This window comes from Mytilus edulis, chromosome 2 (genome assembly GCF_963676685.1).
Source record: "Mytilus edulis chromosome 2, xbMytEdul2.2, whole genome shotgun sequence".
NCBI lineage: Eukaryota > Metazoa > Mollusca > Bivalvia > Mytilida > Mytilidae > Mytilus > Mytilus edulis.
In genome coordinates this window covers 77739917-77767831 of record NC_092345.1, presented here as the reverse complement: position 1 = coordinate 77767831, position 27915 = coordinate 77739917, and the positions used below count along the sequence as shown (strand labels likewise).

The 27915-nt window shown below is 32.0% G+C and overlaps 1 protein-coding gene across 1 annotated transcript; it reads left to right on the top strand.

Annotated features, from left to right (window-relative positions):
* LOC139513019 (long-chain fatty acid transport protein 4-like) lies at window positions 1-27744 on the top strand. The gene is made up of 11 exons (XM_071301081.1): window positions 1-282; window positions 7371-7762; window positions 8582-8737; window positions 9197-9266; window positions 10467-10668; window positions 15400-15592; window positions 20705-20848; window positions 22196-22333; window positions 22957-23121; window positions 23985-24131; window positions 26917-27744. Exons 1-11 carry the CDS (start codon window positions 38-40, stop codon window positions 27072-27074), a joined length of 2010 nt encoding a protein of 669 aa, XP_071157182.1. The 5' UTR covers window positions 1-37; the 3' UTR covers window positions 27075-27744.
* The last annotated feature ends 171 nt before the right edge of the window (window positions 27745-27915 follow it).

Below are 27915 nucleotides of genomic sequence, written 5' to 3'. Positions count from 1 at the left end.
TGTAGGGATACAAATTAGGTGTTGTTTGGTCATTATTATGCCGGGGTCAAACTCCAACTATATTTTTAGGATTGCACAGTCTTTGAGCTGGACTCTGTACTCCGTCATTGACAACATGTCTCTCGTAAAGTGTGGAGTGTTTTTTGGACTTGGTGCAATTTTGTCCTATGGATTTGGGTTTTCTTGCCATATAACAACTCTTTTGATTATAGCTGCATATTTAGCTACTGGAGGCTGGAAATTCATATGGGTAGTGATAAATACACTTCCTAGAGATGCCAAGTAAGTATAAAATCAAAAGAACTTCAAAGTCCAAACAGTGAAATACCACAATAACATCAAAATAACACAACTGATAGTGCAATGCATTTATTTGTAAAGTCATGCAGTTTAACAGATATATATATAAATGAAGGTGGAAGGACCTTTATCGGGACTCCGGGATTGGGTGTTTTTAAGTTTGGAATTTCAGGATTGGTCCTTGCGGGATCTGGGAATTTTTTTTTCGAATTACGGGATGCGGGATTTAAATTTCTTTAAAATCAGGAATCTGGGTCCGTTCTCGCCCATTCACGTTTGCCCCCTTTCACTTTCGCACCCTACACCTTGGCACAGAAAGTCTGTTCGCACCAAATTTTTATTGGTTTTTTGTTTAATAACTTTGTAATCAAGTTTTGGCAAGTGTTTTCCTATAACAAATGTATAAGTATATTTGTTGTCATTGTCTCAAATTAAAGTGAGACAACGTTGTTTTTTTTGTGTTAAATAAATATCAATCATGTTTTGGATAGTGTATTGTTGAAAAAAATAATCATTGTTTCTAAATAAAGTAAGATTCTGTTAACGTTTTTTTTTTTGTGTTGAAAAAATCTTAATCATGTTGTGGTTAGTGTATTGCTATAACTTTATTTCATGATTGTTTAAAAAAAAAAAGGGAGATTCTGATGACGTTTTTTTTTTGTGTGAATAAATTTTAATCATGTTTTGGTCAGTGTATTGCTATAATTTTGCAATTGTTTCTATTAAAATCTTGATCGCTTCTCTCTTTGAGAAATGTTGAGAGAGAAGCTCTACTGTGATAGTCGAGTTTGGTATATTTTTACCCCATTATTGATAGGATTTCAAACTCCTGTGGTATTTTTTCGCCTTTTTTAAAAATAGGGATCACATTTGCCTGTCTCCTGCAGTCTGTTGGTACATCTCATTTCAAGAAAGATGTGTTAAAAATGAAAGCGAGATGTGGTGCAAATTCAGGTGCAAATTGTTTAAGAATGCGTGCTGGTATTTCATCTGGACCTGTAGCTTTAGATGGATCAAGATTTTTTAAAAGTTTTTCTATGCCATTTGGTGTTACATGTATTTCTGCCATAGATGGATAGTTGTCTGAAAGAGTTGGTATTTGTTCTTTATCATTTTCAGGTGTAAAAACAGAGTGGTATTGTTTATTGAGTATTTCAGCTTTTTGTTTTGTGTCATCTATCAGCATACCCTCAGATCTTAATGGTGCAACTCCCGAACTGTCTTTTTTGGTGGACCTAATATAATTCCAAATTTTTTTCTGTTTTTGCGAGGTTTGTAAGCTTTCGTCATAACAAATAATGTTTTCCAGATATGTCCAATAAGCTTTCTTTGGTAGTTTCTGTTTGGTGTTATTTATCATTTTAGTAGGGATTGACTCTTCCATGGTTTTTAATACCTTTGTTTTGAAATTATCCCAAAGTTCGTCCATTGTAAGATTTTCTAGGTTTGTAACCTCTTTAAGGTGTATGTTATTAAGCTTTTCTTTAATTTGTTCAGTATTTGCTTTTTTTGTATAGGAAAACTTTTCTAGGTGTTTTTTTTTTGCTCTTCTAGGTTTTAATTACTTTTGGAGTGTCAAAAACTCGTTGGAAGTACTTGATAAATTGCATGCATATATTGGTGATTTTGAATCTGTTCAAAGTTTTGATTTTTCTACCCTATACATTTGTATACCACTTTGCCTCATATTCTTATTAAGAAAAAATTCACATCCCTAATTAACTGGACATTTAAAAAGTCGGAATGCGAGTACATATGTTCAAACTCTTTTAGATCATTTTTTAGTAGCAATAAACAAAAGAACTATGTCAATTGGACATGCTTTGATACTATTTATGCACTTGAATTTTTACTTGATAACATTTTTGTTCGCTTTGGAGATTCCGTATATCGTCAAGTTATTGGAATTCCAATGGGGACTAACTGTGCACCACTTATTGCGGACCTGTTTTTGTATTGTTATGAGTTACAATTTATGACTAAAATTAGCAAAGACCCATCAAAACAACATTTGATACAAAAATTTAACAATACTTTTAGATATTTGGATGATATATTGGCTCTAAATAATGACGACTTCAGTATGTATACTAAAGAAATTTATCCTGTAGAACTTACTTTAAATAAAGCTAATGATAACAATGACCACTGCCCTTTCCTCGATCTTGATATCTATATCATAAACGGGAAGCTTAATACAAAAATTTATGATAAAAGAGATGATTTTTCATTTCCTATTGTTAATTATCCATTTTTAGATGGTGACGTTCCCTTGTCACCATCTTATGGTGTTTATATATCTCAACTTGTACGATTCGCTCGTGTATGTAACAATGTATTAGATTTTAGCGAGAGAAATTTATGTATTACTGAAAAATTATTACACCAGGGTTTTCGATATCACAAACTGGTCAAAACATTTACTAAATTTTATCACCGGTATAAGGAAATAATTCGTAAATATAACTCAACATGCAGACATCTTATACGTTCAGGTATTTCACATCCAAAATTTTATGGAAATATTCTTTATAAAGCACAAAAATGTCAGTATTCTCCTCAGAAACTAACAAAACCTTTAAATAGACTTATTAAAAGGGGATATAGTTACGATACTGTTGTCAGGTCATTAAAGATTGCATATATTATTTTGGCTTTAACATTGATTCACTGATAGGGTCTTTGCATCGGAACTAAACACATTTATTTCTAAAAAAACAGTTGTTGGCATGACACGGGTTATGTTCTTCTCATATATTTTATGATAGTATGATACTAAACCCCTAACGGGAGGGATTGTACCTGATATTCATATGATGAAGACATAATCTTTCAATCAGTTTAATTGAGGTCTGGAGCTGGCATGTCAGTTAACTGCTAGTAGTCTGTTGTTATTTATGTATTATTGTCATTTTATTTATTTTCTTTTGTTACATCTTTTGACATCAGACTCGGACTTCTCTTGAACTGAATTTTAATGTGCGTATTGTTATTGTTTTACTTTTCTACATTGGCTAGAGGTATAGGGGGAGGGTTGAGATCTCATAAACATGTTTAACCCCGCCGCAATTTTGCGCCTGTCCCAAGTCAGGAGCCTCTGGCCTTTGTTAGTCTTGTATGATTTTAAATTTTAGTTTCTTGTGTATAATTCGGAGTTTAGTATGACGTCCATTATCACTGTACTATTATGCATATTTTAGGGGCCAGCTGAAGGACACCTACGGGTGCGGGAATTCTCGCTACATTGAAGACCCATTGGTTGCCTTCGGCTGTTGTTTGCTCTATGGTCGGGTGGTTGTCGCTTTGACATATTCACCATTTCCTTTCTCAATTTTATTTAAGTTGGATTCAATATAAACAATTTTGTGATCGGAAATTCAGGGAATGACTTCAGTTTTATTTACTAAAGAGCTGTTATTAGTAAAAAAGAGATCAAGTGTGGACTGTGATGTTTCTGTGTAATGTTTTGGTTTTGTTACGACTTGTTCCAAATAGTTGTCTTGGCATATGTCTATAAGTTGTTGACATTGTTCTGAGTTGTATGCCTTCTGTTTTATAGAGTAGTTGTTCCAATCAATTCCGCCAAGGTTAAAATCACCACCTAGCCAAAGGTGGCAATTTTCACTACGCTTTATTCTGGAGATAGATTTTCCTAAGTGTGATAAATAGTCCTCAGTTTAATTTGGAAGCTTGTAGAAACTACCTACATTTGTAGGTATAAATCTGGTGACCCTGTAATCTGAACCTTAACCCACAGTTGTTCACTAATGTCATCAGATTTTAGATCTGGTGGCTCTGAGCTGAGATATTTATCAGATATAAATATGAATACCCCCCATGAGCGTCTGTTTTGCGGTCTTTTCTGTATGCAATGTACCCTTGTGGGAAAACCTCAGTAGAACTTATATCTTTGTGCAACCATGATTTAGTTACCAATCATAATGTCTGGTTAAGTTGTCTCAATGAGATTGTCAATGTCAGCTTTTTTATTCCTAATGGACTGGCAATTAACCACTATGATGCGTAATGGTAAGTCTGACCTTTTATTTCTTGTATGATTGTATGGCTGTTTAGATGTTTTTTGAATAGGGGAAGATGCTGCTGATGGGCTCCCTATATTGCCTTCACAAAAGGATGAATTAGAAGATGAATCAAAGTTACATGTGTTTGTATTCATAACTATAGATGTATCAAATATACATGTGGAGAAGTTTGGTAAGCCACATTGATCACATTCCCATTTATCATTATTTAAACCCTGATAAACAAGAGTGCTCATACCTATGCATTCTTTATGATACCATTTCTCACATGAATCACAACAAACAGCAGCAGTTTATGTACATTAATATCAATACATCTGTTATCTTATTTTGTGTTGAAAAATACCTTTGTTCAACATGTTCAAAGTCTGAATTGACTGAAAATTGAGTTTAAAATACATGAAATATGAGAACATACAAAACAGACCAACATTTACAACATGTACAATATTGTATCTTTTATTTTGTATTTGAAAAAAATCTAACATCAATCACAGTCTTACACAACTACATGTTTTGAGGCACTTGCACAAGGTTAGGTTGATATGATGCAGCTAAGTTTTAGCCAATAAGGTAAAAAAAGCTGATGTCTATACATGTATTGAAAAACTGCTTAACATGTTCATGTAGATGTTTAACTTAAAGAATATACAAGGATTACAAACCACAAACAAATATCAATCCCTGTATTATTTTTTTTTTCTGTTTAACATTAATTTTACATAATATTACTTAAAATTTATTTCTTATGTTATAATAAAAGCTTTCACTATTGTGTGCATTATTTAAATACTAATATTAATCTTTTGTTACTCCATTAACTTAGTCATGTTTATATATATTGTATAGTTGGGAGGTGGATATTATTAGTTATCTTAGTGTAATCAAGGGTGTACAGAATTTGCACTGGTGTAAAATTCTCTACACCCCTGATAACACCAAGATAACAAATTTTACTTTGGTTAATGTCGTTATATTCTATATTTTGGCAAAATGTTATTTAAGGGAATTTTGGGCAAAATTATATTTATCCTGTGTCACAGCGGTGAACAACATGAACAAGGATGGGGTGTTATTTACACCGGTGTAATTAACCAATCAGATTGCAGGAGTTTTGCTGCATAAGATCCTTTAAAGTTATTATATATTTCTCTCAAACAGCATAGGTCATGTAGGTGATGTATGTCATGTATGTGATTTTCTATTCCTTATTGACTGTACTTTTTTAGCTCACCTGGCCCGAAGGGCCAAGTGAGCTTTTCCCATCACTTGGCGTCCGTCGTCCGTCGTCCGGCGTTAACTTTTACAAAAATCTTCTCCTCTAAAACTACTGGGCCAAATTTAACCAAACTTGGCCACAATCATCATTGGGGTATCTAGTTTAAAAATGTGTCCAGTGACCCGGTCAACCAACCAAGATGGCCGCCATGGCTAAAAATAGAACATAGGGGTAAAATGTGGTTTTTGGTTTATAACTCAAAAACCAAAGCATTTAGAGCAAATCTGACAGGGGTGAAATTGTTCATCAGGTCAAGATCTATCTGCCCTGAAATTTTCAGATGAATCGGACAACCCGTTGTTGGGTTGCTGCCCCTGAATTGGTAATTTTATGGAAATTTTACTGTTTTTGTTTATTATCTTGAATATTATTATAGATAGAGATAAACTGTAAACAGCAATAATGTTCAGCAAAGTAAGATTTACAAATAAGTCAACATGGCTGAAATGGTTAGTTGACCCCTTTAGGAGTTATTGCCCTTTATAGTCAATTTTTAACCATTTTTCGTAAATCTTAGTAATCTTTTACAAAAATCTTCTCCTCTGAAACTACTTGGCCAAATTAATGCAAACTTGGCCACAATGATCATTGGGGTCTCTAGGTTAAAAAGTGTGTCCGGTGACCCGGTCAACCAACCAAGATGGCTGCCACGGCTAAAAATAAAACATAGGGGTAAAATGCAGTTTTTGGCTTATAACTCAAAAACCAAAGCATTTAGAGCAAATCTGACAAGGGGTAAAATTGTTTATCAGGTCAAGATCTATCTGCCCTGAAATTTTCAGATGAATTGGACAACCCATTGTTGGGTTGCTGCCCCTGAATTGGTAATTTTAAGGAAATTTTGCTGTTTTTGGTTATTTTATAGATAGAGATAAACTGTTAACAGCAATAATGTTCAGCAAAGTAAGATTTACAAATAAGTCAACATAATTAAAATGGTCAATTGACCCCCTAAGGAGTTATTGTCCTTTATAGTCAATTTTTAACAATTTTCATAAACTTTGTAAATTTTACTAACATTTTCCACTGAAACTACTGGGCCAATCATTATAGATAGAGATAATTGTAAGCAGCAAGAATGTTCGGTAAAGTAAGATCTACAAACACATCACAATCAACAAAACACAATTTTGTCTTGAATCCATCTGTGTCCTTTGTTGAATATTCACATAGACCAAGGTGAGCGACACAGGCTCTTTAGAGCCTCTAGTTTGTTTTTGCCTGAATTTTCATGTATTTTTTTTTATAAACATGATAAATACAGTCAGGGGTACTACTTGTACAAGTTATTTTTAATTACTTGAAGAAGTAATATTAATATACTTATATAAGTAAATTTGTAGGCTACTTATACAAGTGAATTTTATTTACTTGTATAGGTAAAAAAAAATATTGGCTGAGTTATGTCCCTTAGACATTCAGATTTTTTTACTTGTATAAGTAAAAAAGTCAACCTATCTTCTTTTATTGAATTCTTAGGATTTCTTTGCTCTAATATAATTTTAAGTTATCTGCCCTTTGCAGATGTAATTTCATAGGCAATGAAAATCCCATTTGTCTGTTATCTTCAAGTAAATAAAAATAACTTGTACAAGTAGTACCCCTGACTGAAATAGATTGGTTGTCTTGACTGATCAATGTCAGAGGAAGGAGGATGTTGTAGATACTGTATTATATATTAATTGTTTTATACCTTTCAAATCCTTTTAATTTATTATGTTTACTAAATACATGTGATTATTTTTTAGGGCATTGAAAGTATTAATCAAGTTAAAGTTGGCCACAAAGAACCATATCCAAAATAATATTACAGTACCTATGATATTTACAAAAACAGCTAAGAAACATCCATCAAAGCCTTGTCTTGTGTCGGAAGAAGGAACACTTACATTTGAAGAGGTGGAGAATCTGTCCAATCAGATCGCTAATTACTTTTATCAAGCAGGATACCGTAAGGGAGATGTCGTAGCACTATGCTTCACAGAGAACAGAATACAATATGTCTGTTATTGGTTGGGCTTGGCCAAGATTGGTGTTGTAGCGGCATTAATTAATTACAACCAAAGAGATGTAGCACTTTCACATTCCATAAATGCAGCAGACTCTAAAGCTATTATATTTACTCCTGATTTATCAGATGGTATGTAATAAAAAAATTCCACTAGTATTAGGTTGCATTAATTACTGTATAAAACACATATTATTTTTAATAGCTTGAAATATTTTTAATTCTTGTGATTGTTAATCAATTTGAGTAACACATTTATGTTAAATAAATATCCTTTGAACATACATGTTTGTAAGGGCAGCTGTACAACTAAAAATGGAACTAATATAAAAAAAGAAGGAGATCTAGTAAGATTGCCAATGACACAACTATCAAACAGAGTCCCAATGAAGTGAATGTAAGCAATTAATATCCACCATACAATGTTCAACAAGGACAAAGTCCATACTGTATAGTTGGCTATACCAGAAAACAAGCGCCTAAATTTATAACAAAACAATTTTCTAAAAATAACACGACAGACATGAACCAACAACAACCACTGAACTACAGGCTCCTGACTTGGGACAGACACATTAAGAAAGTTTTGTGAGTACTCAACCCTCCCCTGATCTTGGACAGAGTTATAACAGCACAACATAAGAACTATCTGTAAAATTCATTAACAATAATAAGCTTAACTCATTAGATCGGTACCAGACACAGAAACAACTAATAGACACAAAGCAACGAAATAAGAGTACTCATATTATCTGAATGCTTGTTGAATTTTGAGATACAAATGATCTATTCTTAAGATTACAATGTACCCGGTATGTAAAACATTCTAAAACATTTTCAATTTTTCCAGCACTGAAGTTAAGGAAATCATAAAAGATTAGTGTGAATACTTCACACAAGTCATTTACGGTAATTATTAAAAGATAAATCCATGATTATTTTTGATTTCAGCATTGGCTGATGTTGCTTCACAGATACAAAACAAAGTAAGGTTTTACTGTACTGGTAATATGTCACCAAATCAAGTCTTGTCTCCAGTAATGTTACAGTCAGAACTGGCTCGCAGTCCTACATACCCTCCACCTGCTGTCAAAGTAGGTTACACAGGTAATACTGTACAGTCAATATGTAATGTCAAAGTAGGTTACACAGGTAATACTGTCAACAGGTAACCAAAGTCAGTATAATATCTTTGGACATATAGATCATTTTATAATTTGTCAGTCATTTGTCAATGAAAACTACTTGCATATGCAATTATAAGCTTTTAAAAATAATAATGCACATATCCTATGCCAGAAATTCTCATGGGGATACATCTAGCTAGAAACTTGTTACAGTAAAAGGTGATTAAGCACCAAATCTAGTTTTGGACTCCCAGGAGACCATTTAAAGTCCATAAAATGAAATATTGGTTTCATGTAAGTTTCAGAGCCTCTAGATTGAATTCCAATAAAGCATTGAATTCCTGCACTCCTTTTAAATTATGTGCCTAATTTAAAACTTTTATATATCATGTATATTGTCTAAATTATATAGAATAATTTCTTTTCTTTTTTTTTACAGAGAAATTATTTTATGTATTTACATCCGGAACCACAGGGTTACCAAAGGCAGCTATAATTAGTCATTCCAGGTATTTACTTTTATAGCTTTATTAAGGTGGTACCCAACACTATTAAATTTGACACTTAAACAAAAATATAAAAATTAAAAAAATTTTGAACCAACCATTTTGTCAGAAAAATTACACTGGTTATACAGCAATTTGATCATTGAGAAGCTTAATATTCCTTTTACAACACAACGTAATTCAAACGTTAAGCTGACTTTACAGAGTTATCTCCCTTTAGTGTTAGGTACCACCTTAATATCTAATATATTATCAAATTACCCTAGTCTTATTATTTATTAGAAAGTCCTGGAGCGTTGTGTTAACATTTCCCTAGGAATTTAAGATGCAGAAAGAAAGCACTGATCATGCCCTCCTAGAAGTCCAATAGGACTGGCCTTCATGTAATACACCTTATCGCTAATCCCGGCTGACCCGTCCGCTTGAACTTTTGACGCATACAACAATCACTTTTCCATTGTGGCGTCAGATATTTTGTTTTATGACGTCAAAATTTTTACGGGAACCTGTGTGATATCCAGTAATGGCGGACAAATAGCAATAAGGTGTATCCACACTGCCAGATTGATTTAGCTCATCATACAATTTTTCGTATGAAATAAACTTTACTTTGTTTTTCTTCATAAAAGGTTAAATAAAATTCCTTAGTAAGTGTCAGTGCCAAAATTTTCAACCCCTGGTTATATGAGAAATACACAAATTTCAAGACAATTTTTCTGTCTCATATTGGAATTTTTATTTTGTAAAATTATATACATTTATTTGTCTTTTAATAGATTTCGTTTCTTTCTAATTGTTTCATCCTTCCAGATTTTACTATTTGACCGTTAGTGCTACTTTTATCTGAGACTATTTTTATTGTTTTGATCTTTCCTGATTTTACTATATGACCGTTGGTGCTACTTTTATCTGAGACTATTTTTATTGTTTTGATCTTTCCTGATTTTACTATATGACCGTTGCTACTTTTATCTGAGACTATTTTTATTGTTTTGATCTTTCCTGATTTTACTATATGACCGTTGGTGCTACTTTTATCTGAGACTATTTTTATTGTTTTGATCTTTCCAGATTTTACTATATGACCGTTGGTGCTACTTTTATCTGAGACTATTTTTATTGTTTTGATCTTTCCAGATTTTACTATATGACCGTTGGTGCTACTTTTATCTGAGACTATTTTTATTGTTTTGATCTTTCCAGATTTTACTATATGACCGTTGGTGCTACTTCCTTAGCTAATATGACAGAGAAGGATGTTCTCTATGATACATTACCATTGTACCATACAGCAGGGGGCGTGGTAGGAGTTGGTAGTATGATAGTCTTAGGGTGTACACTAGTCGTTCGGAAGAAATTTTCTGCCAGCCGATTTTGGGAGGACTGTATTCAATACAATTGTACTGTAAGTACATGATTACTTTTGTAGTCAACCTCTCTAAATGTCTGTTATTTCTACTCTTGAATAATGTAACATATATATGTGTTATAGAAAAAAGGAGAGGTGTTCATAAGATAGTATTTGACACCAACTTAGTTCATAGGATCATAGTTTCTACAGAAACGAGTTTCAACCATTTTCCATGATAGCTTCAAGACATTTGTTGATTTACATGATTTATTTCACTAACTTTTCTGGTCTGTACAATTCAAACACCCCCTATCATAGATGTCCTAGGACATGAAATTGCATTCGTGTTTAAAAACAGTAAAATTAAAAAAAAAGAAGGTTACTTAAAAAAATATGCCACAAATATTTAGATTTTTATAAATTTTGAAGTAGAGTAAAGTTAATTCTTGTAAAAATGTATTGGCAATCTTTGTTATTAAGACTGGGGTTGCCCTCATTTTAACCTTTTTCCAACACACAACACATAGCACCAAGTTAAACTATTTAGACCACTTTGCCACCTAGGCCCCTTAATTGTTAGTTTCAAATAACTTGCTTTTTGCATAATTCAATTAAGTTTTGTCACAAAAAGTTTACCACAAACTATTTTTGGATTTATAAACATTGTTGGTGTATTTACACAAAAAGAGACTTGTAAAAAAAATGGGAGATAACTCAGCTCCATCAAATGACATTTCAAAATGAAGTTACTTCCCCTTGAATTTTCTTAAAAAGGTTTATCTTAACTGATACTGTTTGCCTTGTCCTATGGATCAATGACTTACATATGAATTAGTTTTTAATATACACATGGAAAAAAGTATTGCAACACCTTGATTTTTCAAAAATTGAAAAATCAGCCTCTTTTTTTGGATGATATATAATAAGATATTTGTATAATATTATTGAAACATAGTTTATGATAACATTGGCATTGAAACGAACAAAAAATGTTTAAAAAAAAATGATTTATATAACCACAATTTTAATAACAAAATGAAGCGTTTTTTGTACAAAAAAATGCATTTTACAACTTTGACTGTAGTCGAACTTTACAATGTCAGACATTTCAAAATTAATCTTCAGATGACTGTTCACATCATGGTTGATCGTTACACGCCAAAGAATTAGTACTTTGTGCGCAGCCTCCATTCAAACGGATAACCGCATCTTAACGTCTTCTGATTCCTGCCAAAAATCGACTAATTTGTTGCTAAGGTAGCAGCAACCATTTCTGATGAAGGGCATTGTTTATTTCATGATGTGTTTGAACTGGGGTGTCCTTTCGCGCACTTCCCGCCCAATAGTGTCCCATATATGCTCGATATGGTTCAAATCTGGGCTACGATCCGTCCACGGAAGATGACCCGAATTCCATTGGAACAATGAATCTTCCTCCATGATGCTAATTTTCAATTTTAGCGAGCTCTGCACTACATTGGATACGGAAAACTGTGTGTCTGTTCGTGAACAAAGGTCTCCGAAATGGTCTTATCGCACGATAACCAGTAGCGATGAGTCAATCTCGAACAGTTCTTGTTAAAAGGTCCCTGTATGCCAAACACTCTCTTTTTTGGATTGTATTGTATGCAAGGGGTTTCCTTCTGACCAACCTTTTTTATGCTTGATTTTCCCTAGCAAATGGTATAGAGGGTCTTCTTTATTTCGGAAGGTCTTTAACATCGTTTAGTGCCATTTTTAATTCTCAAAACGACTTCTAGTGGAATGGTGATGACCAACAATACGTGCAGTTATTACAGCGACCTCCTGCTTCACTCATGCTGATAATCTGTCATCTTGCTGCAGTTAAGAGTTGTCGATGACCCATTACAAGGTGTCAATCACATAACTTTAAAATTTTGGTTATTTAAAGTGTTGAAAACAATGAGGATGAAAACACCTGTTTTGCTGTTTACGGGTACAGTAGCTGCATGTTCAGATAAAAACTTACCGAGTCGATATTTATTGATTAAACTCAGGTGATACTTAAATAATGTTTAAGTAGTTTTATTTTACCAAATTATATCACAAAAAAATAAAAAGTGTTTTTTTAATTTCAATTTCAATTTGGTGTTGCAATACTTTTTTCCATGTGTATAGATAAACGAAGTGATCAAATGAATAGTCAATCTGACAGCCTTTAATTAAGAATTATTTTACAATTACCCTGCTAACATTGCCCACTTGTTTTAGCCTTCCTGTAGAAGTTGGCATTAAAATTTTTATCAACTGATCTTTTTCATTGAATATAATATTGCACACTGCAGTTATCAATTCTTTATTTGCTTGAGTTGCAGAATGGCAAACTACAGTAAAAATAATGGCTAAATGACAAGATTGTTGAATACAGTAACTTGATAATATCTCTACTAAAATCTGAAATAAATAAATGATAATGAAATATTTTTCCTGTACCAAGTAGAATTTTTTTTGTAGTGTCCTTTTCCATTCTGCTGATGATATTGATCAGTTGTCATCAGTTTTATTATACGACCGCAAAAATTGAACATTTTTTGGTCGTATATTGGTATGACGTTGTTGTCGTCGTCATCGTCGTCGTCCGAAGACATTTGGTTTTCGCACTGAATTTAGTATAAGTAAATAGAAATCTATGAAATTAAAACACAAGGTTAATAACCACAAAAGGAAGGTTGGGATTGATTTTGGGAAATTTGGTCCCAACAGTTTAGGAATTAGGGGCCAAAAAGGGCCCAAATAAGCATTTTTCTTGGTTTTCGCGCAATAACTTTAGTATAAGTAAACAGAAATCTATGAAATTTATAATAAGGTTTATGACCACAAAAGGAAGGTAATGGGATTGATTTTCAGGAGTTTTGGTTTTAACATTTTAGGAATTAAGGGTAAAAAAAAGGTCCCAAATAAGCATTTTTCTTGGTTTTTGCACAATAACTTTAGAATAAGTAAATAGAAATCTATGAAATTTTAACACAAGGCTTATGACCATCAAAAGGAAGGTTGCGATTGATTTTGGGAGTTTTGGTCCCATCAGTTTAAGAATTAGGGTCCAAAAGGGTCCAAAATTAAACTTTGTTTAATTTCATCAAAAAATGAATTATTGGGGTTCTAAGAATTGATATGCCAAATCTAACCGTGTATTTAGATTCTTAATTTTTGGTCCTGTTTTCAAATTGGTCTACATTAAGGTCCAAAGATTCCAAAATTAAACTCGGTTTGATTTAAACAAAAATTTAATTCTTGGAGTTCTTTAATATGCTGAATCTAAACATGTACATGTACTTAGATTTTTGATTATGGGCCCAGTTTTCAAGTTGGTCCAAAATTAAACTATGTTTGATTTCAACAAAAATTGAATATATGGGGTTCTTCAATATGCTGAATCTAACCATGTATTTAGATTTTTAATATTTGGGTCCGGTTATCAAATTGGTTCACATTGAGGTCTAACGGGTCTAAAATTGAACATTATTTGATTTCATCAAAAATTGAATTCTATGATATGCTGAATCTAACCATGTATTTAGATTTTGGATATTGGACCATAATAGGTAAATGTCCAATTTAATTTTTTTAAAGATTTTAAGTTTAAGTTCTCAGACCACATTCATTCTGTGTCAGAAACCTATGTTGTGTCAACTATTTAATCACAATCCAAATTTAGAGCTGTATCAAGCTTAAATGTTGTGTCCATACTTGCCCCAACTGTTCAGGGTTCGACCTCTGCGGTCGTATAAAGCTGCACCCTGGGGAACATCTGGTTAGATATGAAAGCAGTACTTTTAAATGGATACCTGGTACATGTATATGGTTCACATATCTTTCCTTAGTACTCATTCAGTCATTCTTCATTATAGTTAAATTTCAATCTCTCATGGAATAGTTCTGAAAAGACTTGGGAACTTATAAACTCTTGTATTTTATCTTTTGTATGTATTATATCAGCTGCTAGTGATTTAGATTCCTAATATAATATTTTGTATACCTTAAAGGAATAATTATTATGCCCCACCTACGATAGTACTAAGTAGAGGGGCATTATGTTTTCTGGTCTGTGCTTCCATTCGTTCGTCCTTTCGTCTCTCATCCCGCTTCAGGTTAAAGTTTTGGGTCAAGGTAGTTTTTGATGAAGTTGAAGTCCAATCAACAGATCAACTTGAAACTCAGTACACATGTTCCTTGTGATATGGTCTTTCTAATTTAAATGCCAAATTAGAGTTTTTACCCCAATTTCACAGTCCACAAAACACAGAAAATGGTATTGCGAGTGGGGCATCCGTGTACTATGGGCACATTCTTGTTTTTATTATAATATAATGTATCATATTATTCAAAAGTTGTGATTTGTCAGTTCATTGTTTTAGCTAAATGACCGCTGGGACAGATAGAATATAATACAGAACAAATTTTGAAATATAATAATTGTACTGAAAAGCTGAAAACTCTATTCAAATTAATATTTGTTTCATTACTTGGTCTGGTATATTGTTGCATATTGTTTATATTTACACCTTAAACAAGTATCGTTGATTTATTCTTTCTGAAGTGGAATTTGCTAGAGCCTCGTTAAAAACAACATTGGAATGAAATTTAACCTCTTGTAAGAAAACGATTTATTATTTTCAGAAGAGGGAATTGTATATTGATGGAATATGTTATAGTTATATTTGTTGCATTTTTAATCCACACCTTTCCTGTTAAAGCAATGACTAGACTTCAACAGAAGTTTATGTAATGAAAATTAATTAAGAAACTGTTCTTTTTAACCAGGCTGCACAGTATATTGGAGAAATATGTAGATACTTGTTAGCTACTCCAGCAAAACCTACAGACAGTCAGCATAAAGTCAAAGTTATGTTTGGAAACGGTTTAAAGCCAGAAATCTGGAAAATGTTCCAAGATAGATTTGATGTTAAACAAATGGGTGAATTCTATGGAGCAACAGAAGGAAATTGTAATACAAGTAAGATTCTGAAGGCTTTAAATTGAAGTCAAAGATTAATTTGTGGTGAAAAAATATACTAAAATTACTTGGACTGTCTGTTTCACAATTTAAACTTTATGTTAGACATATATATGCATTCTGATGTTAAGTAATTTAATTCAGAACTGATATGAAAGAAATAAGATGAAGTATCTAAACTTTTTTTTAGACAATGCAATTGAATTTCTGAAGTAAAGGTGTACTCACAAAAGATTTTTGAATATGTGTTTTTTTCAGATTACACACATGTATCTGAACATTTTGAACTATGGTTTAATGCAAAAGATTCATTCAATGCTGTTTATCTGTATACAAAATAGAGGCTCTAAAGAGCCTGTGTCGCTCACCTTGGTATATGTGAATATTAAACAAAGGACGCAGATAGATTCATGACAAAATTGTGTTTTGGTGATGGTGATGTGTTTGTACATCTTACTTTACTGAACATTCTTGCTGCTTACAATTATCTTTATCTATAATGAACTTGGCCATGTAGTTTCAGTGGAAAATGGTAGTAAAAATTTACAAATTTTATGAAATTTTTTAAAAATTGACTATAAAGGACAATAACTCCTTAGAGGGTCAATTGACCATTTCAGTCATGTTGACTTATTTGTAAATCTTACTTTTCTGAACATTATTGCTGTTTACAGGTTATCTCTATCTATAATAGTATTCAAGATAATAACCAAAAACAGCAAAATTTCCTTAAAATTACCAATTCAGGGGCAGCAACCTAACAACCAGTTGTCCAATTCATCTGAAATTTTTTAGAGCAGATAGATCTAGATTTGCTCTAAATGCTTTGGTTTTTAAGTTATAAGCCCAAAACTGCATTTTACCCCTATGTTCTATTTTTAGCTATGGCGGCCATCTTGGTTGGTTGGCCGGGTCACTGGACACAATTTTTAAACTAGATACCCCAATGATGATTGTGGCCAAGTTTGATTTTATTTGGCCCAGTATTTTCAGAGGAGAAGATTTTTGTAAAAGATAACTAAGATTTACGAATCAAAGAGCAGAATGCTCTGAGGGATACGATTGCCATAGTGTTCATTGACACATGTATAGCAGTTCTGCCAAATTTTCATTAAACAAATGCATGAGATTTGGCCAAAATTGAAAAGATCAAAGAGGAAAAAAATAGATCCAAGAATACTGCCGCAAAACAATATGAACATGCGGGAGTCTCAAGCATTTTTGGCCAGTAACCCTGGTACAGCTGGATAGTATTAATCTCTAAACTAATTCAACTGCACATACAAAATGTAACAATCTGAATAGTCACTCAACTTAAAGAATAGCCAATCCCCGTTACAAGTGTATGAGCCATGTACTTATTGTGTTTTATCGAATTATAGTTATCCTGTACCATTGTAAACTTGTACCACTAAAAAAACTTGTACCAATGCAAACTCGTACCATTGCTAACTCGTACCAACTTATTTAAATGCATTCAAATGGTGTTAAATGATGAATATACATAATATACGTTACTTTCACCCAATACCTCTTAAGTCTGTAAAATGTATATAATTTGAAAGTACAATGACCAATTTGTAGCTAATGTTCCTTGTATATCGGATAGAAAATACTGTGGCAGATGTAGATAATTAAAGTATTAACAGTTTCACCCGAAGAAAATTTTTCATGAATAATTAAATCTTAGCAGTTAGTCAAAATGATTGCCAAAATTATTTTTACTGTCTATAAATAACAATGAAATGTAACTGATTCCTGTTAAGGGGGTCCGCATTTTCCCCGCAAAAAAAGCACATGGCTTTCAACAATTGTAAACATAGCATTCAATTTGTGATCATGGATTACAGCTTTAATTAACTTAAATTGGATATATATATATTCAACATGTTCAATTTTAATAAAGTACAGTTAAAGCAATGTTTTAACTTTCCTCTGGATTAAGTTCTACAGTGGCGGATCCAGAACTTTTCCTAAGGGGGAGCCCGCTGACTGACCTAAGAGGGGCTCGCTCCAGTCATGCTTCAATGATTCCCTTTATAATCAACCAATTTTTTTCCACGAAAAAAGGGGGGGCCTGGATCCGCCTATGTTCTAGTTTGAAAGATCAGTTAAAACATTAATGCTTTAACACATTCTTTATTTTTGTCTAAGTTTTCATTTAACTCCTGTGTAAAATTCAAGTAATTCAACTTTATTTCTATTAAGTTTACAAACAGAAACCCATAAAACATATTTTTTAATATATTTTTCTGAATGGTACGACTTCCCAGTAGTACAAGTTAACTTTTTTGGTTCCAATGCCGCGGTACGAGTTAACTTGCTTCCGTATCTTATCACCGTAATTCTAGGAGGAACCCTAAACTGGACCCCTGTTGTGTTCACTTATCGTTACACTGACCTTCGGTGCGAAGCTATATATAGAACGGCGGACCAGTTTAGGAGGAACCCCATTTCTTACTCTTTAGTTATTGAAGTTCCTTTGGGTCAGATGGCATGACTCCTTTCCGTACACACTCCTCTGTTTACATTGAGATCGTTCTTAATGTAATACGACGTTTATCGGCATTAACGAGTTAATTCTTCTTGACCAATACTTCGAAAAGGGAGACAACTCGAAACGATAATATGGAAGATTCCATTTCTGCTGAAGGGGTGTTATAGGAAATTTTACGATGAAACATTTATTTTAATTTAAATTATGCATATGATTTAAAATTGTGCAACAACAATAGCCCTCCATATGCAGACAGACATAGAAAGAATCCCATGAGTTTCAAATTAATCAATGAAGCGGGGAATCACTCAATCTGATACCCCTTGAAATCAGGAAAACTACACGCATGTGGGGTCTCACTAATTAGCGACAAAAATCGCCAAGAAGCGACAAGAAGAAAAAAAATTAGTGACAAAAAGCAACAAGAAGCTATTTAGCGACAAGAATACATTTTGTTATCACATACATCAAAATATTTTTTTAGGATTATATTGAAAGATGAAGAAATGAAAAAATTTCGAGGAAGAGATTGTGTACTTTTTATATGAAGAAATTAAACATGTGTAAGAGCAAAGGAAATGTAAACGCTATAAAATGAAAATAAAAACAAAGATTTGTCACCTTCCTTTTGAAGGATTTAATAAAAAAAAAACATGAAATATTATTTCCTTCCTAACTGTACAATTAATTTTTCCTGATAGGACCAACATTAGCTGTGGCTTCACTCTAAGGTAATACACAATTCAGAGCATCAAATGAGATTAACTAGGTGCGTGTCCTTTGTTTAATTGCTACAATAACATCCATTAACACCTTCATCTATTACATGCACCAGAATATACAATTATTGTACCGAATAGTGAACACCTGACTGTTGAAAACTCAAGATTGTCATCAGTTTCCTTTAATCTTCAATCTATATGCATAAACATGATAAATATCGTTAAATGAGACAATACACTAAATAAAATGATGAAAAATATTCACGTTTTAGTTATGTTTTCCTCTTGTTTGATTTCAGTTCTTAATTTGTATTTCACAATTTGTGTATGTATTTTCTGGACAATTATGCACAAATAATGCATTTTGCAAGTTAATTATATATTGTACAAAAATAGTTTTAAAAACAAATAAAAATCAAAATATATTCTTGTTCTAAAACACAAGTAAAAGTAATACCATAAAACGACAGGGTAAAGGTAATACTTCCTGTGATACCTTATATAAAATATCATGTAAATAAATGTAGCAACTGAATTAGATTTACAAGTTTAATTTTTTCCCCTATCAAAATTAATTTTCCTGTCGTTGAAATTGTTTTCTTTTGCATATCTTTTTAATATTTATTTCGAAAAAGTATAAATATAAATAAAAAAATGTTTTCTTGTCGCTAAATAGTTTCTCGTTGCTAATATTATTCTTCTTGTCGCTTCTTGACGCTTTTTGTCTCTACAATTCTTTTTGTCTCTAATTAGTGAGACCACGCATGGGCATTAATACATAAACAAACCGCGACTTGCGATTTGGAACAAGAACGTTTATTAAATGATATGATGAATGGTTCTCCATTTCTTTATGAGAGTACAGTATCAAATATCAGTTTCATAACGGTAAAATATAGAAATACTCCACTTCAGTTCTTGTGACAGAAATAGAATTAACGATCGGCTTTCAGAGAACTCTCGCAAGTTATCAAAATTTGGGAATTCCCTCTGACGTGTTTCTAAATTTATAAAAACACTAAATATAAATAATGTTTAATTCTGATTTTCCGTGTTGTTAAAAACACGCATATAAGTCAAGGAAAATATCACACATGAAGATTATGAGTAAAACATTACAGGAAAGTTGTTTATGTTCAATTGTTTTGCTTGTTTTTACCTTTTAAAGCAAGACAATCATAAGAATCTGAGATGTTGCTGAATGTTTAGAATAAAACGAATGACGTGAGGGAGTGTATCATAGGGTCAATGGTAAAAGTCTACAGATTGCTTGACAGCAATCGTATCCCAAAAATGGTTAAAAATTGACTATAAAGGGCAATCACTCCTAAAGGGGTCAACTGACCATTTTGGACCTGTTGACTTATTTGTAAATCTTACTTTGCTGAACATTTTTTCTATTTACAGTTTATCTCTATCTATAATAATATTCAAGATAATAACCAAAAATTGCAAAAATTTCCTTAAAATTACCAATTCAGGGGCAGCAACCTAACAACGGGTTGTCCGATTCATCTGAAAATTTAAGAGCAGTTAGATCTTGACCTGATAAACAATTTTACCCCTATGTCAGATTTGCTCTAAATGCTTTGGTTTTTGAGTTATAAGTCAAAAACTGCATTTTACCCCTATGTTCTATTTTTAGCCATGGCGGCCATGTTTTTTTGGTAAAAACTTTATTCTAGATACCCTAGGAATCAATCAGATGAAGTTTGGTTTGAATTGGTTCAGTAGTTTCAGAGGAGAAGATCTTTGAAATAGTTGACGACAACGACGGACGACGACAGACGCCAAGTGATGGCAAAAGCTCACATTTCCTTTTAGGAAAGGTGAGCTTAAAAGGGAGATAACTGAAACTTTTTTAAGAAAATCATGGTGTATATTATATTTCAGTGAATCCAGATAACACAATAGGAGCAGTAGGATTTACTACAATGATTGCTCCCTTCCTTTATCCTATCACTCTGATTAGATTTAACAAAGATACCGGAGAGTACCTCAGAGACAGAAATGGTATCTGTATAAAATCAAAGCCAGGTATGTATATGAGTATATGAATATGACCAAAACATGATAAACATAATCACCATGGACATTGACCTACAGATGTAAGAGAGGCCAAGACTTGATATTTAGGTGATTCTCTACCTTCAAGCTAAACATGAAAGTTTAATACATGATCACTAGGTTTTCGAGGGACTTTCTAGCTTATAAGGTTAAGAACTATTTTTTTTTATCTTCATTTTCAACAATTTAATCATGATAATGAAATTCCAAAACCATTGACATCAGCTATTTTAAAATTGAAGACTAAATATATTTTCTTCCTAGAACAAATGTAAAAGATATCAGGTAAAAATTATTTAGGAATGATTTTATTATTTTTAAGTGTGGTTAAATATGTCATCTAAAATCATATAAAAATGAATGCGCTTAAAGTTAATCTTTTCTTTAATTTTTTCCCATGGAACGTGTGCTTATTAACAACAGGGTAATTTAAGTGTATAACACTTTGAAAAATTTAAACAGCAAGTTTTTAAGACAATTATTGGAGCACTCTAGTGCTTTTATCTTGACACAAAAAAAATGCCCAGAAATAGTTTCATTCAATTGTAACAAAATTGTGACATTCTAATTCTAGATGTTAGCACTTAAATCTTCTTCTTGATGTACATTAAACAAATAGGCAATATCAATTTTAAGTTTAAAGATCAATGATTCAAATTGACAGGTTTACATGGTCATGCATGAGTAATTACCATTATGAAATTGTCCACCTTAAAGAAATAATTTGGGTCATTGACAATCAGTGTAAAGGAGAATAGTCATTTTTCTCTTCAGTTAAAATCTTAAAAGTCAAGGAGTAAGACAATCCACATTTTTTTTAAATGACATCGAACAGAAATTTAGTATCATGCTCCATGTGAGTATGCGTTACTGTGTGATGTGTCTTGACATCAATTGCTAAATAACTTCATGTTTACCAAATACTTATATATTCTCACACATAATGGTCATGTATGAATTTCATTTTTCTCAAGACCTACAAATCACAGCTTCTTTTAAAAATTTAATATCAAGCTTAACGATAGTAAGCTTAACTGTGTGATGTGTTTTCACAACCATAACTCACAGTGAGTCAAGTCGTTTAACATTATGTCATGTACTGAGTAGATTTGTTGAAGCCAGATAGTTTTTGTTTTTTTTTTTTTTTTTATCTTTTGTCATACAAGTTTATCTTTGAAATGATCAAGATACTTAATGATCCTAACAATGTTTTTATTGAAAATAGAATATCTTGTTCTTGGAATTCAAAATGTAAGGAATAATTAATTTGAAATGAATTTTAGACTCACTTCACAAATATCATTTTGTAATTTATAGGAGAACCTGGTGAATTGGTAGGGAAAATAGTTAAAGGTGATGCATTAAGAGAATTTGATGGATATGTTAACAGACAAGCAACAGATAAAAAAGTGTGTCCAGATGTTTTTAAAAAGGGAGACTTAGCCTTCTTAACAGGTATGTATTGTGTATATCATATTGGATAAGATTAAGCCTTCTTTTTAAAAAGGTATGTAGACATTATTGTGTAAACAATGTTTGATAAGACAGGATATGGTGTATCAATTCTAATTCATTTCACAAACATTAAAAATAAAACGAAAGAAATAGCATTTACAGTGCTTTTTTCAATGTGAAAGTCACGACGAAACCTTCTACACTAAGCAAAAACTCTCTCACCTTCCTGTATGTGTATAAATTGGCCGCTAGCCTCAGTTTGTTTTGAAATCTTTCCTTGATGGTGATCATGCTATCTATCAAAATGGACGAACATGACTGCAGGGAAATATAAACAAATTTGAAAATTATATCTGGCTAAAAAGTCGGAACAAATGTTACCATGAATTGCAGAGAAATTATCTCAAGAACTGTAAAAATGTGAAAGCATACTCATTTCAGATTTATTGAATATAATATCAGATTGCAAAACATGTTATCATTGTAATAATTAACCAAGTGCATTATTCACATTAAGAAAATTCTGACATTAATTTCTGAATTTACAGTAGCTATTGATATTAATTTTGTATTATTGCTAGTATTATTTATTTTCATGTAATTTGATAATATTGTTTTTACAGGTGATGTATTAATTATGGACAAGTTTGGATACTTCTATTTCCAGGACAGAACAGGTGATACATTCCGATGGAGAGGGGAGAATGTATCAACTTATGAAGTAGAATCTATAATTAGTCATCATATACAACTTAAAGACTCAGTCGTTTATGGAGTAGAAGTGAAAGGTATAATATACATTTGAAAAATATGTATATACTTGATCTTTTTCAACTTGTCAAAACTTAAAATAATATCCATTACTGAGCATTTAGTTTTGTCTCACCTCAATGAATTAAAAAAGATTCTGTGTGGCGGACAACAATTTATAGTGATTAGAGCAATTTAAAATTAACACCTAATAGTAAGTCAATGATGTTTGGTAAACGGTTGTATAAGATGCACATCTCATTTAAATGGAGATTCTTTTAACCCTGCCATCTCAGACTTGATTCATTCACTTTGAAATTTTGCATAGGTTTACATGTTAAAGTTTGTGTGTAAGTCACTTCATAGGGAACCACTAATCATAAATCAATTGTATTTAGCATGCAGTTATATTAGTTACCACATGACTCATTTTGAAGGGAGTTATTTGACATGAAACATCAGTCATGTTTGATTATCATTAGATGTTTTGTGCAATGTACATTCAGAGTTTTATTTATGACTTCAAGCTGGTTAGCAGAGTTTTTATGTCTCTGCTTCAAATTTTGAATTGATAGTTTTTGCCAACAATAAGTCATTTGAATGAGTTGCAGTACAAAAAGAATGTTGTCTCAAAAATATATATTTCTTATTTGTACTCAGCTTAAAACGGGATAAAAATACTCCACACAAATCAATTTTATACTTTGAGATCTTTATATAAAGATACCCGGTACTGTGATTTAAAAAAAAAAGAAGAAGAAAATACTTGAAATGAGGGATGAAGGACAGTGGTGGTGACAGTGGTGGTTACATTTACATCATGTATCCATGATTTGGAATATTCAAACAAACAGTTTAGTGACTATATCTTTATATCACCCTAATTCATTTATAATTTTAGGTTTAGAAGGAAAAGCTGGTATGGCAACCATTGTTGATGAGCATAAAAACCTTGACCTTTTGTCCTTGACCAAAGCATTACAGAAATCTCTGCCTCCCTATGCTAGACCAGTGTTTATACGACTGGCAAGTGAAGTTGATACTACAGGTAACTGTTCATTAATAATAACACAAATAACTGTGGAATTAAATAGGTGTACTGTGGATTCATTTATTTTCGTGGGTATCAATTTTCGTGGATAGAGAAAAAAAGACGTTTCGTGGTATACGTAAATTCGTGGATCGCTGATAACAAAAAAAAATAAATTCAGATACGTAATTCGTGGATTTCTTTTTGATTTAGGAGATCATATAACCTCCTTGGTTTGATCAATAATAAAACAAACAAAAATGTAGGAATTCATTGAAAAAGTTTTGAATTGTCAAAATCCTCGCTTGGTCATTTTAGGTTGAAGTGTTCATTGAAAACTTCTATTACAATAATGGACAAAGACAACTAATTATTTGTTTGTTTTACAATTTATAAATGCTTGTCGGAATTCTATAAGGCAATCAAAACTTTATGATTGAAAGCTCATTTCCCTAATCACGATATAATAAACAGTCATATAAGTAAAAGGTGTGAAAATAAATGTTCCTGTCATAAACAATATTACCTACGGGCAATATCCCTGTACTTAATCCTATTGATTTTCAATTAATCAACAACTTGCAGTTATTTTCCATGAACAGTTTTAATCAATTTTAAAAAGTAAATTATCACTGACACTGATATTCGATATATTTATTATTGATTTAATTAAACTACTTGTATCTTCTTTCAATAAAAAAAACACGTGTTATGTTACAATGTTTAACGCTAGTCAACACTATACTAGAACTGCATAACATAACCGGAAATAAACATCTGACTCCATACACATTTATCGGGATTATTCTTTGTGAATTCTTAAATTCGTGGTTCGCTGTGACCCATGAAACCCACGAAAATTGGTATACCACGAATAAAAATGAATCCACAGTATCCATAAAGCAGGAGATTGACTGGTAACTAAATCTGATATCAATTATACTGTCATGGTAATGCATCTGTGTGACATACTGTGCACAGTTATTCAATCTCATTATAAATAGACTGCTTTTGAGTATGAAAATTAATTTGGGAAATATATGTAAAAGGGAATACCAAAATTTGATGCAACATTGGCTGATGTACTCAAAATAGTTCAGCTGATTATGACATTAAATTAATGTTTCTCGTTGCAACTTAGGATTGGCACATAATAATGATGTCTCAATTTTAAGTCTATTTCACGCGAAAAAAAAATCATTATTAACACGTCAGGGCACTTGAGCTCTAGAACTGTTTTAAAACATGGTAACCCTTAAATATCATACCTGCCAACTTTTCAAAATGCCCATGGGGGTTTTACGTGCAAAATGACTCCCATAGTCCTACAAAACCTTAAAGGGGCCTTCAAATATATTTTAATGTTGTTTTTTGGCTTCTTTGTTTTGATTAAAAATGGGGACGAAATTAAGAAATGATAGATGCAAGCTGTACTTTATTGTAGTTTTAACATGGGTAGGGCCCCGGTAGGCATTATATTTGTGATTATTTTTGCCATAGCGATAGTGAATATAATGCCTCCACATGTTAAAACTACAATAAAGTATAGCTTGCATCAATTATTTCGATTCTGATTAGGACAATTAAGGTAATTTCCATGTCCGATGTGTATAAGGATAAATTGATTGTGTAGTCTCTTCCATGAACCTCCTTTTTTTTTGTTTCTAAAGAAGCAAACAGCTGGCACTGTAATTTTTCAGTGGGAGTAGTTTTGGAACAGCCAGAATGAACGGTTGTCATATCTTGGTCAAATATGTCAATTTCGGAATGCAACACATTACAGTCATAATAAATGAATTAGTAACATGTGCATCATTTAAGAGTTTGGAAGCATTTTAAGTTAATGAAATAAATTAAATGCATGTCAATTTGATAAAATTCATTATTCTGCAGTAGTCCGTATACGCACGTGCAAAAAATTTTTATTGGATTTAGAGCATGGGTTTATTCATAAAGCGAAAGAAGCACATAGTATTAGAATTGCTCTTTCAAACTTTCTATTTGGGAGCCTCCATAGGGAAATCCCCCTCAAATAGTGAGAGTTGGCAGGCTTTTAAGAAATCACTAGTATAAATCAAGAGGATATGTTAGGAATACCTTTATATTTCTCATGACAATTTTATCCTGCCGTTTGAATGCTCTTGTCAAGTTAATATGCTTATAAAAGAAGTTATTTATCTACCAGAAAAACAATTTATTTCATTCAAACTGAGAAACTGTTGATCAGTTGAAAATGAAAAAGGTTATAGTAAGCATGAAAATTGTTATAAGAATACAGTAACTGAGCAATTTTGATGAATTACAATGTTTCATATAATACCTTTTTTGTTGAAGAAAAGCTATTATCTGGTACCCATTACGAATCAAGATATAATAAAGACATTTTAAAATTAATATAATTAATATATATATATATATGTTCTATACATTGATACAAAATATAAACCCACATTTCTTCTAATTCTTTATTTTCAATAGTTATTAAATTATTATGAAAGGGAGATAATGTTACAGCAGACGACAGAAGTTATCTCCCATACATAAAATAGTCAATATTTACATTCTTAGAAAATAAATGTTTTGTACTTTCTTTTCATACCAAAAATTGAAGCAATGTTTAGAGCAGATGAGTTATAAAAGTTCATTTTAAAGAATTATTTACTTAGGAAAAACCTTTTTTTGTGTGTGTGTCAGATAGTTTTTGCTTTATTTCAAGTATTCATATCTTGAACAGTTCCTTTCTGTGTATTCTATGAACACAATAGACTAAATAAGTGATTAATATATAATCTTTTTTTTTCAGGCACACATAAATTAAAGAAGGTAGACTTAGCTAAAGAAGGATTTAATCCTAATATCATCAAAGATCATCTGTATTACATGAATAGTAAAACACAACAATATGAACCACTGACAGTACAAGTTTATAATGATATATGCAGTGGCAAAATTAGACTGTAACTTTTATCTTTTGGGAAAAAATATGAATGGCAGCTAGGTTTCAGGAAGAAATACTTTTTGGATTAAAAATATCAATTGGAGGTTATGAAAATGTCTTGACTATTGGGTTGTCACATGGGAGATAAGTAAACAATGTAGCATTCATAATCAGAATAAACCAGCTTTCAATGGGAGACTCCAACTACTGCTTTTTCACAACCACTTTCATCTATTCTATGACCAAGTGTAATGAAAACTCATTCCTTTCCTCCAGTTTTATTAAATCAATTGACAAACACTAGTGAGAGGGGGAAGGTGTCCTGATACTGAAATCCTGGGCTTAAAAACATTTAAACCTGAGGTCCTGAATTTAAAGAAATTTAAATCCTGACATCCCAAAGTTTGAAAAAAGAATTCCTGGATCCCAAAAGGATCAATCCCGAGATCCCAAGCTTAAAAATACCCGATCCAGATGTCCAGAAAAAGGCCTGGCCCCCTCCTAGTGACTACAGTATGAGAAAGAAAAAAAATCATGTTTGATAGGCAGTGTATATTTTTAATTAATGAATGTTTTAAAGGTTTGTTTGTTTATTGTATGAGAGTTATTCCTTGTTCAGAGAATTAAATGTTAATTCAAGCATGACAATTGTGTATATTATGTGAGTTGAACAATAAAATTGTTATTGTATGATATATGTCTTACTGATGTGCTTCGTGTTATCCTTATTATTAAAGAATACAAGTGAAAAATCAAAAACTTTACATCTGTTAACCAATTAACAACAATTTGTGGGTTGAATTTTAATTCTACCTCAAGCTTTTTAAACAATTGCACCTACTGCAATCAATCAGCATGCTTTAG

Excerpts from the sequence above, each read along its gene's own strand:
- LOC139513019 (XM_071301081.1), top strand. The coding sequence starts at position 38 with ATGCCGGGGTCAAACTCCAACTATATTTTTAGGATTGCACAGTCTTTG. Across the intron at positions 8,738-9,196 it reads TGTCAAAGTAGGTTACACAG|AGAAATTATTTTATGTATTT; the intron begins GTAATACTGTAC and ends TTTTTTTTACAG. Across the intron at positions 9,267-10,466 it reads GCTATAATTAGTCATTCCAG|ATTTTACTATATGACCGTTG; the intron begins GTATTTACTTTT and ends TGATCTTTCCAG.